The 12,164-nt window shown below is 51.9% G+C and overlaps 1 protein-coding gene across 4 annotated transcripts in view; it reads left to right on the top strand.

The window, feature by feature from the left end:
- The window catches only part of RGS3 (regulator of G protein signaling 3), a 114,757-nt gene that overhangs the window by 5,862 nt on the left and 96,731 nt on the right, over positions 1–12,164 (top strand). For all 4 annotated transcript variants that reach the window (XM_059657909.1, XM_059657911.1, XM_059657910.1 and 1 more), the window contains exons 2-5: positions 3,320–3,370; positions 6,143–6,201; positions 7,208–7,302; positions 8,299–8,367. In XM_059657909.1, coding sequence (XP_059513892.1) covers positions 3,320–3,370; positions 6,143–6,201; positions 7,208–7,302; positions 8,299–8,367 — 274 coding nt within the window. The remainder of the gene's footprint in view (positions 1–3,319; positions 3,371–6,142; positions 6,202–7,207; positions 7,303–8,298; positions 8,368–12,164) is intronic.

The following is a 12,164-nucleotide window of genomic DNA, read 5'->3' as shown; positions in this document are numbered from 1 at the left end:
ATAGATCTGTCAGTTTTTCTTTTATATATTTTGAAGAAATATTAAGAGCACACAAATGTAGAGTTATTATCTTTCTGGTGAATTGAGGCTTTTATTGTAATGAAGCCTTTAATTATTATGAAGTCTTTAATTGTTGTGAAATCTTTTTATTTCTAGTGGAGATAAATTTTACTTTTGCTGACATTAACATAGCCACCCAGCCTTCTTTCGGTTCACAGTTGCTTGACAGATCTTTTTCCATCCTGTTTCTTTCCGTCTTTCTGTTTCTCTGCGTTTCGGTGTGCTGTGTCTTTTACAGGGGGTAGGCACGGAGTTTTTATTTTTCTTCTTAATGTAGACCTGAGCTGACATCTTCCTTAAAAGAGATCTTTCTTTACTTCTGTCAGGTGCTTGAGGTCACTAGCAATCTGGAATAATCTTAGTTGAATGTTAGGGATTGAGATTGTTTGAAGTTGAGCTGCAATCCCTTGAGGAACTGCTTTCATCTTGGCTAATTCTGTTCCTAAGAAGCAAGCCTTTATGGTTCCAATCCAAAACGTGGGGGCTCAGAAGGACCCCACCTCTGGGCAGGCCCTAATCTCCAACTCCTGTTCCTTTAGTCCCGAGCCTGGGGAGGAAGTGGGAACTTGTGAGGGGCTTGATTAGCTGGTACCTGGAGCAGCTGAAGGCCCCTTCGCCTAGTGATTTATTTTTCTAGACTTGGATACATTTCTTGGAGCCTGACCTTTCTTTGGCTTCCTCTTGGCTTCTTGAGCAAAGCTATGGCACATTGTCTCATGCCTGACGGCTCTCTCTGCTCCTGACCCCCAGAGTTGCATTGGCAGATGCAATGGTGCCCATTAGAGGGCTGTGAGTGTTCTAGAAGGCAGGCGCAGTCCACAGGAAACAGTGCCGGAGTTGGCACAGAGTTCTAGTCTTCACTTCTGGCTTGGCCTACCTGGTCACTCTGGGCCCAGGGCAAGTCACCTTCCTTTGCTGGGCATGCCTGTTTTGACGACCAAATGGGAAGTTTGGGCAAGACGATTTCAGGAGCCTCAGAGATTTTTTTTTCCTCACTGAGGATATATTTTCATTGATTTTAGAGAGAGAGGAAGGGAAATCGAGAGAGAGAGAGAGAGAGAGAGAGAGAGAGAGAGAGAAACATAGATGTGAGAAACATCGATTGGTTGCCTCCTATATGTGCCCTGACTGGAGATTGAACACACAACCTAGGTATGTGCTCTGTCCGGGAATCGAACCTGCAACCTTTTGGTGTATGGGACGATGCTCCAACCAATTGAGCCACCCAGCCAGGGCAGGAGCCTCAGACATTTGATGGAATTGGCTGATGCGGGGAAGACAGAGGGGACAGGCATGGTGGAGGGAAACGTGTCATTCTTCTTCTTGCCTTTCTCTATGCAGCTGCGATGGGCTAAGTAGGGTGTGCCCTGTACTGGGCCTGGAGCCTTATCTGTTGGGTTGGGTTTTTCTGCTATAACAGGGTGCAGAGACTTCCTGAAGAGACCTGCTTGTCAGGCCCTGAGGGGAGCTGCATGGAGAGATGCAGACTCACCTGACTTCTGAGTCAGATTCACCCCAGGACTTCCTCCTCTTCGGTCCCACCCTTGGCCTTGCCTAGGCCTCTGTCCTAGCCCCCCGGGTTGTGAGCTCCCAGAGGGCAGGCACTGGGCTGTTCAGATCTGCCCTTCCTCCCTCAGGGCTTCTGCAGGTGCCCACAAGTGTCTGTTGTATGGAATTAGTGACCACTTGTGTCGGGAGATGTCTCGATGCTGATTTCTGGGAAGGGCTGGGGGTAGGTGACAGGAATGATCAGCACAGTGGTTCTCATGCCTTTGGAAAGCCAAACATGTTTGGGCCAGAGCTGGCTTTGCACTGGTGATAGTTTCAGAAAAAATGTTTTGTGCTAAACATAGATGTCTTGGGGGGGGGGATGAGATCCAATCAGTGACTGCTTGGCCTTGTTTGTCTGTTTCCAACCTCCCTGTCCCACCCCACACTGGAGCGCGCACAGTAGGAGGTTTCTCAGCGTTCTGGAGTCCCAAAGTGGTAATGGCTCAGCCCTTGAGCTAATAATACCCTGGGTTCTCCTGGCGCCTTTCATCCGAGGACCGCCTCACCCTCCAGTGTTATCCGATCCCCACACAGCTCAGCGAGTGCGATAACCCCTATAATTAATTAGCTCCGCCTCACTGCCGCGGACACTGTGGCTCTGAAAGAGGAGATCAGTCACGGCGCTGGCACTAGGACAGGCCTCTTGGGCCCCTGCGATCAGTGTCCTGGGCAGGAGAGCAGCAGGGATTGCTGATGGGTGGAGATAGGAACCCGAGTAGCTGGAGCTGGGATTGCTGGGCTTGTAGCTTGAACACCCTGAAGAGTGAGGGGCAAGTGGTGGCCAGGTCACAGCGGCTGGTGGATTACTGCAGAGTCATGAGACACGGAGCGTCCGTCCTTTCTCCAGACCCTGCCTGGCCTTCCTCCAAACAGCCTTGAAGCACAGGCCCAGTCACCATCCCAGTTCCCTGCGGGCATGTTCAGGGATAAGCAGTGGAATGATGAGGGATGTCTCACGTTCCATGAGGAACGGTGGAAGGACTTTAGACTGGTCTGGAGGAGCAATCCCATGCTGCAGAATGAGGTCCGGTCAAGGAAAGTTACCGAGAAGCCACTTTTGGCTCAATAAAGAGGGGGCATTGAACAATCAGAGCTATCTCAAAATCGAAAGGGCTCCCGCTTCAGGAAGTGAGCTCCTCGTCGCTGGAAGTGATCAAGCAGAAGCAGATGCCTACTAGGCAGGCCTGTCATGGATGGAGCAGATGCCAGGGCCATCCGTTCGATGTGTAGGGTTGCTGCAGGCTGGGAGGTCCTACCTGCCCTCTTTGCCTCCACAATGGGTGGATTGAGTCCAGCAGCTTCTTGAGGTTCCAAGGAGGGTTTATTAAAGCACTGAGAGAAGTTTTTTCAACAAGTCATTGAGGAAGAAGAGTGTGGTCCTCTCTCTCCTCTGCCCATGCTGGAGGGCCTCTGGGTGTCTGTGAGGATGACCCGATGTTGGTTTTGGGCGACCTTGTAAAGGAATGAGCTCCCTATCCCTAGAGCGGGGTGGAGTCCAGGCCGGAGAAGCACTGCTGGAGGCCTTGCAGGAGGGACTCCCGATGTGGCGAAGGGGCAGTACGAGGGGGCTTCTGAGCGCCCTTACAACCCAGAGACTGTGGATGTTTGAATCCCTTCACACGAACAAAAGACCGTTCCCGTCGCTGTTACTCCACGTTTCACCCAGTAAGGAGACAAGGTGAAGTTGTTTCTGTTGTTATGCCCTTAGGTCAGCTGAAGCTGTCCATCGATGCCCAGGACCGGGTTCTGCTGCTCCACAGTGAGTATGGTTACATGCCCGGTCCACCGGGGAAGGGGTGTGCCTGGAGGAGGTGTTCCTACGGGCCAAGGCATCTTTTCTCATCTTTGTATAGCGTCCTTCCGTGCGTCCATTGAAAAAAAGTGGGTATTCACTCGGGACTCGTTCTAGAGACCCTTTCCTGGTCCTGCCCCGGATGTGATGGAGTCCACACACTGGCCGGCTGGAGCTGCTCCTGGGCACCTCCACGTCACCCTGGGCCCCAGTGGAGCAGGGCTTCCCCAGCCTCCCTCTCTGCGGAATGACCTTAAGCAAGCTCAGTTTTCTCATGTGTCAAATGGCAGCAATAATAGTACAGTGGGGCCTTGACTTACGAGTTTAATTCGTTCTGAGACCGAGCTCGTTAAGGAGCTCGTTAACTCAAATTACTCTGTCAACTCAATGTAAAAAATCGGCTGAGAGACAGCTGGTATCTCAAAAAACTCGTTAGTCGGGACACTCGTAAGACAAGGCCCCACTGTACCTCTCTTGTTGGCTGTTGTGGGGATGGAAGGAGTTAATATGAGTAAAGCGCTTGGGACAGTGCCCCGTATGTAAGCTGTATTTTAGTGTTTGCTAAATCAGAAAGCCACGAATTCCAAAAACAATCATTGAGCGCTGGCTCTGTGCTAGGGGTGGGACACCAAAGGGAAGCACCTATTCCTGGGTAGGCGGTGCTAATGGGATGGCAGGGAAGACTTGACAATGGGGGTGATGCCCACACTTTATCCTGAGGGAAGAACAGGACTAAGCCAGGCAGAAGGGAGCAGGCAGGCCCGGCATTTGATGCAGGGGCAGCAGCAAGTGCAAAGAGATCAGCGAGAATACGATGCATTGGAAGGACTGTCTAATGGGTCTGGGGCATGGAACAGGATCGGGGAGAGGAGGGAGCGAGTCAGGGCCAGCTGATGAAGGTCTTATGCACCACCCAGAGGATTTTACACGTCACCTGCCCATTTATCTCTTTGTTCATCCTTCCATCCAGCACACAAATAGTAATCAAGCTTCTGTAATGACCCCCTTTACTTGGACTCTGCTGTTTGGCCCAGCAGGCCCTGCCTCTCTCTCCGGCTTCCCTGGCTCCTGCTGCTAAAGCCACCCTCCACCCCCTTTTCTGTGCAGTGACGTGAAATTCCCTTGAAGGCACCATGCTTTCTAATGCTCTGTGCCTTTGCACCCTCTGTTCCTTGTGTCTGGAATAGCCTGCCTTCTTTTTTGAACTCCTTTAGAAAAATAACTCTCTATAGAATTGCATCCCTGAAACCTATATTAACCAATGTCACCCCAATAAACTTAACAAAAAAATAAATTTAAAAAAAAAGAAAGAAAAATAACTCTCCCTTCCTCTAATTTGGCAAGACCTATGCCTGCCTTCGCCATCATTAAGACGCGGGGAGGAATCACCTCCTGGGCTGTTTGTGGCTTCCTCCTCTGTGTCCTCATCACAGCCCTGACTACACTGTGTCACCTTGGTCTGTCCGGGGTGTTTCTTCTCCTCCAGTATGGGATTTCCTCCCCTGAGAGCCAGAGTGACCCAGAGCTCATCAAGCCTGCATCCTCCCTCAGGGACCACACCCTGGAGGGGAAGGATGCATGCAGGAACAGTAACTAGGATACCAGGAAGCACAGACCAGCAGGCGCCTGGGATCCTGGGGTCTTGGCCTTGGGGGGCCCAAGGTGAAGTTCCCAAGGACCAGCAGAGGGGGGGCCTTTGCCCGCCAGAGCCTGACCCCAGCTGTGCAAACAGTTTCTGCAGAATGCGTGTTGGCCTCCGCCGCTTCATTTGTCCTGCACAGTTTGCTTTGGCTTCACCCCAGCCTCAGGCTTTCATCCCGTCCAGCCTGCTCCCCTCTCTCCTTTGGTTTCCCAGGCCTCAGCCCTCAGACTATGGGAGCTCCATCTGAGCCAAACCCCAGGCCTCAATCAAAACCGAACACAGGAGAAAATAGAAGAGACTCAGCTTCTATCGGGCCTGCTGTCAGATTTCTGCAGACCTCAGGCCAATGGGCCATGCTTGCTCTCCTACCCAGACCCAAACCCCACCTCCACTATCCCTCGCCTCTATTTATTATTCTTTTCTTCAACAAACATTGTGTGAGCGGTTCCATATTTGCCAGGTATTCTATTAACCACTTTTGACACATTATTTCATTTAGTCAGCACATCTACCCTGTCAAGTGAGTAGTATTATCACAAACCCATTTTAAAAATGGCGAATGCATTCTTATCGAGGTGAAGCTACTTGGGCGGACATGGCTAGTAAGTGGCCGGGCGGGGGTCATCCCCAGGCCTGTCTCCCTCTGGACCCAGACTTTTGCCTGTTGTGCTATACTGTTCGTCAGCCACAGCACAGATCACGGTGAGTGTACTCTCCAGCGTAGCCCCTCCGTTCCCAGGACACAGTCTTGTGTGGTGGCAGGAACCACTGGCCTAGGAATTAAGAAACATGGATCTGTCACCCCACTGCTCTGTGATTTTGAACACATTTCTTGCTATCCGTGGGCCCCCCTCACAGCCTCATCTTCCCCTTTCAATGAGGGTTGGACTCAATAAATTTTGTTCCCTTCCAGCTGTCAGAATCAGGGGATTGAATGCACCCTATACTGCCTCGCTGCGGGTGCTCCCTGAGGGTGCGAGGTGGTGGGAGTGGACTAGGCCAGAGAGGGGTTAATATCCAATGGTGGTTCTATGCATTAAGGGCCTGGTAGTAATCTTTCCCACTCACCCACTCCGACATTTTAATTCTCTGTTTAGTCATGGAAGGCAAAGGTCTGATGAGCAAAGCGCCTGGCATCTGTGATCCCTACGTGAAGGTAAATGGAGGCCGGGCGGGTGTGGATGGGGCTGGGGGTGGTGAGGGGCCATGCTTAGTGGACTGAGTCCCAAGGTCCCAGCACATCTGAGGGCCAGGGGCCATTTGAGGTAACAGCGACTGCCGCCTCATTTGGTCAGCAGGCATTTGTTTTGCTCAGGGGTGAAGCCCTGAGCTAGGATAGACCTCTTCCCTTAGCCTGGCTTGGTCCCTAGGGCGTCCTGCAAAAGTGAGAGTCTTCAGGGTGATCTTGGTCACCCGCACAGGTGAGCGCAGTGAGCATGTGGATGGCAGAAATCCAGATGATCTCAAGCCCTCTCATGAAAAGTGGTATCTTCACCCCTCCCCTCCCCGGAACCGGAGGCAGGAGGGCCAGATCTGGGTGGTGGAGTGGAGGGAGTGCCTCTGAGGGCTGGTAGGTCCGTCCGAGTGGGGCTCTTGCAACGAGACAGAGGCCCCATGGGGTGGGGGAACTACTGGCCAGAGCCAAAGGCTCGATGCCTCCCAGCAGGTGGCAGCCTCGATGCCACGCTGGTCAGAGGCCCCTGTGGGCAAGGACTCGGTCAGGAGCAGGGTGGGAGCCTGAGGCAGGGGGTGATTGCATTAGGGCGAGAGCATGGATTGGGGGCCTTGGCAGGGTAACCTGGAGCCTCTTGTGAAGGGAGAACTCAGCCGCTGCTGGGAACTTAGACGAGAGGAAGCCTGTGCTTTGGGGGCAACCTCTGCTTGGAGGAAGAGCAGAGGTGGTCAAGTTGTCCCCCATCTCTGGCTGGGCCCCTGGCTGCCACTCCGGGGCCCTGGAATCAGAGGTGTCTGAGTCCACCCCTGGCCTGGGGCTCCTCATTCTTCCCCAGCATCTGACTGAGGACGCTACCGCGTCCTCTGCAGAGGCTGGTGAGAAGGACACTGGGAAGCCTTCGATTGCAGATGTGCAGAGCCAGCCTCTGGGCTTAGGCAACCGTCTGGCCACACGTAATCACCTAACGCTTCCTTTTCTCCAACTCAAGATTTCTTTGATCCCCGAAGAGCAGGGGCTGTGCTGCCAGAAGACACAGACCGTTCCGGACTGCAGAGACCCCGTCTTCCACGAGCACTTCTTCTTGTAAGAACCTGGGGCCGCCGGGCCCTCGACGGGAGCGGGAAGGAGTGCTTATCTGGAAACAGCCCTGTCTGCCAAATCTAGAACTAGATCTCCGCAGAAAAACAGTGACTTCTAAAGGATGTCTTTGTTTTCTCATTCCCTGTGTCCTTGCATCCCTGGCACCTGGCCCGGCCGTGAGGTCCTCAGTGATAAGGTCTCACGCGGCTGGTTCTCATAATTCAAATGCCCAGCCTGAGACTGGCAGCCCCTGAGGGAAGGCGACTTCCCACTGTGCCTCGAGCCAAGCTTTCTCCTTTAGCAGGAGGAATTTTCCGAGCTGAGGGGTGTTTTGCCTACCCCCCTCCTTTAAAAACGTGCTAACCTCTCTGAGCCCTGGCTTCCTTATTTGTAAAATGGGGCCAATCATAGTGCCAACCTGAGAAAGCTGAGGTGTAGATGAGACAGTAACACTGAGTGTTGTCGCTATCATTTCTTTCCTCGATGCCTGAACTCGGCAGCCAATGGGAAGATAATAGACATTTTGGATTTTTCTGTTAGTGCAAATTAATAATATTTTTTGTGTTTTTCAAATGTCACAAGGTAATTTTGCTTATTATAGAAAAGCAGCAATTATAGATAAACAAGAAGGAGAAAAGAGAAAAATCCTTCCAGCCCTACTACTCACTGATAGGTCTTGATTTATTTCTTTTCAGATGTTTGAATTTGTGGGGAGGGGGCGTGTGTCTGTGTGTGTGTGTGTGTGTGTGTGTGTTTATAAAAATTGAATTGTTCTATAATATTCTGTGGGAACCTCTCTTCTGTCCTTAATAACATAATGCAAACACTTTTATGTATGTCAATACTCACTTCCCACACTATCTGTGCTTGAGTTTTTCAAACAGCTCCTCATGTTGGAGGTGTAAGTTATTTCCAAATTTTGCAATTGTGTTGGACTCCATGGGGTCTGGTCTGGAGCTCCACTCTGCAAACACGCTGGCCTTCTGCTTTGCTTTGCAGTCCTGTCCGGGAGGAAGACGAACAGAAGCGCCTCCTGGTCGCGGTGTGGAACAGAGCAGGTGACTCCAGGTGAGGGGAACTGCCGAGCTGGAGGAGAGAGCCTGCTCTGGGCCTGTGGGTGGCAGCCAGGCGGCCAGCATGCAACAGGGGCTCAATTAGTGGATGAGTGAATAGCAGTAGCAAAGCTAAATGGACCACCAAGTCCCCGTCACTCCAGGTGACGCCAAGGATCGTGTTATCAGAGAGCATTTGCTGTGCCCTTGGTATCAGCAAGACACTGTGTTGGCCTCCAGGGATGCCAACCTGCCTACATTCTGCTCTCAAGACACCTCCTTTCAGTAAGGGACACCAGGAGACAAATTACAGTGACAGCATGCACAGGCTCGGTCCCACAGGAGTAGAAGCTCCATGAAAAATGGGCCCATTTCTCTTTTACGCACTCACTGTACCACGTGCCTGGCATATAGAAGCTTAGTGACTATTGGTTCAATGAATAAAAGAATGGAATGAGTAATAGGACAGTCAATGTGGGCAGAGGAAGAGTTCATTGTAGGCTGAGGTGGTCAAGGAAGCCTTCATGCAGAAAGGGGGATTTTGAACTTGGGCAGAGATCAAGAATAGGACAAGGAGAGAAGGTTGGAAAGGGTATTCCAGGCAGGGGCACAGCATGAGCAAAGGCAAGGAGGCAGGAATATGCGTGGTGGACTCAGGCTGCCATGCGGAGGCCAGTTTAGGAGATGCGGAAATTTTGTGCAGGAGACTCCAAACAGGCTGATCTTGCAGGACGCTTGAGGCCAGTCATTAGTAATAGTGTTTAGTATAGAGCAGGGGAGGAGTTCTGGGTACAGGAGGGTGAGGATCGCTGTGGAGGAAAGGGGGTGAGAGCACTTGACTGATGGTCATGGCCGACCGGGAGTGGCAGGGGCTCATTCACCTGGTGCAGCCTAAGAAATCTGGGAGACCCTGTGGCCAGTAACATTTGTCAAACAATCATAGAACCAAATGGTGACCAAAAAAGGGTCTAGGTGAATGAAAACTAGCTCAACTCACCTTCTGAGGCCCAGAACATATTTTCAGGTTGAATCCTTTTTAGTACCCTAAATTTTATAGCTAGTATGCTTTCTAAAGTTGAGCCTTATTCAACCTTCATAAGGAAGGATTTGTCTTTTAATAGAGCACCTATTTTTTTAAATCATGGAATGGAGCTCGTGGTGCTGTAGGCCTCCTTCATTGAACTGCCATTTCCTGGGTACCAATGTGGCAACATCGTCATAGGTTCTGGGGACACATGGGGTTGATCAGAGACCATCCTGCTCCCCGGAGGATCACTGATAGAGACTTGGGCGTGTGGGTGAGGAAGAGGACGTCACCTTGAAGATAGGAGCCACCATTTACTGGGTGTTGACCACAAGACAGGTGTCAATAGTGTATTACCTCATTTAATTCATAAAACGACTCTAAACGGAGTACATGTTTTATCTTAAGTGTTCAGAAGAGGAGACTGAAGCTAAGAAGGAAGTAACTTGCCCAAGGTCATACAGCCATTGAACAGGAGAGCCGGGATGGGAACCCAGGCAGTTAGTGCCAGAGTCCTCACTCTCAACACTATATTGCTTCCTGGATGCTCAAGTAAAAGGACAGAAGAAAGAACCAGTGGAGTGTAGAGGGGAGGGGGCAGGGCAGGACCGTGGGTGGATCTACAAACTCATTGGTCTTGCTGGAAGGTCAAGTTCAAAGTAGGGACCGGCTAGAAATAAGGTGAAGAAGTAGTAGAAAGCCCAATCTGATGAATCTCCCAAGGGCCAGTGGTTCTCAATCCTGAATATGTATCAGAATCACCTGGGATGCTTGTGAGGAACACAGATTCCCAGGTGTCATATCCGAATCTTCATGGGTGGGGCCTAGGAATCTGCATTTACAAAGCTCTCAGGGAGAACCTCATGCAGCCAGCTTGGTGTTTGGTAATCTGGCAATGGGGATGGACCGAAGGGTGTTGAGCAAGGGGATGACAGATGTGCGTTCTAGAGCTATCATTCCGGCAGATCTCAGGAAGGCTGAGGAGGAACCAGGAGATTCTTGTGGTGATTGGTGAGAGAGATGATTTAGGGGTAGAGGGGCGGGAAAGAGACCCAGGACGTAGTTAGGAGATAAACTGATAGTACTTACTGGTGATTTGCGCGTGAGAGCAGGTGGAAGAAGTCAAGGATGACTCCTGGGTGTTGGGTGGTGTCCCCGACTGAGCCGGAGCGTCCTGGAGGGGAAGGGAGCCAGCTCTGGGTATGGTGAGCTGGCGGTGCGTGGACAGCAGCCAGGGGAGGGCTGCGAGGAGAGCTGCCTTTGCTCTCCTGAGGCTCAGGGGAGAGGGAGGTCTGTGCCCATGCGCGCAGGTGAAAGCCATGACCACCGAGATGGTGGGTGAAATTCTGAGCAGGTCAGATGCCCAGGAAGAAAGGGAGTGCCCAGGACCAAGGGTCAGAACCCTGTCTTGAAGGGGCAGCCCGGAAGCGACAGAGGAGGGGGTCAGAGAAACATGTGGCAAGCCCACTGGGTGGTGGCAAGGAGTGGAGCAGGTGCTGGAGGCAGACCCCCCACTGGGAGCTGTCGCTCCCCCCACCGTGAGCCACCCTCCTGGAAGAACAGGGCGAGCCCGAGGGCTGCTGGAGGCGTCAGCAACGCAGCTCACAGTTTTTGGAAAAGAAGGTGAGGCCGGAGAGTGAGTCAGCATGACAGCATGACAGGGGCCCTGAGTGTCTCCACTTGTTGCCTATTTTGGGAAAGTGAGATTCCTTATTAACAAAACACCGTTGAACTTGTGGTCACAGTCCCAACCCAAAGCTCAGGAGGGACCGAGCGGGCTCAGACAGGCCTGTGTTTCGGAACAGAGGGCCCTGCTGAACAAAGCTGCCAGCACCAAGCCACGGCTCAGGGCTCAGGGCTCAGGGCTCAGGGCTCAGGGCTCCGGGCTCAGGGCTCCGGGCTCAGGGCTCAGGGCTCCGGGCTCAGGGCTCAGGGCTCAGGGCTCAGGGCTCCGGGCTCAGGGCTCAGGGCTCAGGGCTCCGGGCTCAGGGCTCAGGGCTCAGGGCTCAGGGCTCAGGGCTCCGGGCTCAGGGCTCAGGGCTCCGGGCTCAGGGCTCAGGGCTCAGGGCTTGGCCGGTAGGAGGCGCAGTATTGATCCATCATCTGACCCAGGAGGCTTCTGAGTGGGAGGAGGCAGACAGAGCGATGGCAGGAAACTCCTGCCCTGCTCCACGCTCTCAAATCAAATTGTGCTTCTCTGAAGGACGGACCTTCAACTTATCAACATGAGAGACAATTACAGGAGGAAGGAAACAAACATTGATTGAACTCTTCTCTGTGCCGAGCACTTTACATACATTATCTCATTTAATCCTCATAGCAACCCTGAGAGGTAGGGATTATTAGTGTCCCTCTTTTCAGAGAAGAGGAAAGTGAGTCTTCTGCAGGCTCAGGACATATCACAGCTCATGTTTATTAAGCACCTAAGGTCCACTCCTCGCGGGCATTAATCTAAGCGTATTCCATGCATTATCTAATTTAATCCTCATAACACCATATAAGGTAGATATTACGGTTGCTCCTTCACAGGTGAGGAAACAGAGCCCAGAGAGGTTAAGTAACTTGCCTACGATAACACAGCTAGGATGTGATGAAAATAACATGCAAATCCAGGCAGTCTGGCTCCAAACTCATGTATTGGCAACCACATTATAGGACACTTGACAGTCTCACACAGGTGATGAATGACTCCAAAACCATACTTTTTCTGTGTCAGTACCTGTGATCCTCAGGCCCCGGAGGAACACATGTACTTTCCATAGGAAATACATGTTTTATAACGTTGTTTT

The sequence above is a fragment of the Myotis daubentonii genome, chromosome 11, assembly GCF_963259705.1.
Source record: "Myotis daubentonii chromosome 11, mMyoDau2.1, whole genome shotgun sequence".
In the NCBI taxonomy this organism is placed as follows: domain Eukaryota; kingdom Metazoa; phylum Chordata; class Mammalia; order Chiroptera; family Vespertilionidae; genus Myotis; species Myotis daubentonii.
Note: the sequence above shows the minus strand (reverse complement) of the source record. Positions and strands in the feature narration are given on the sequence as shown.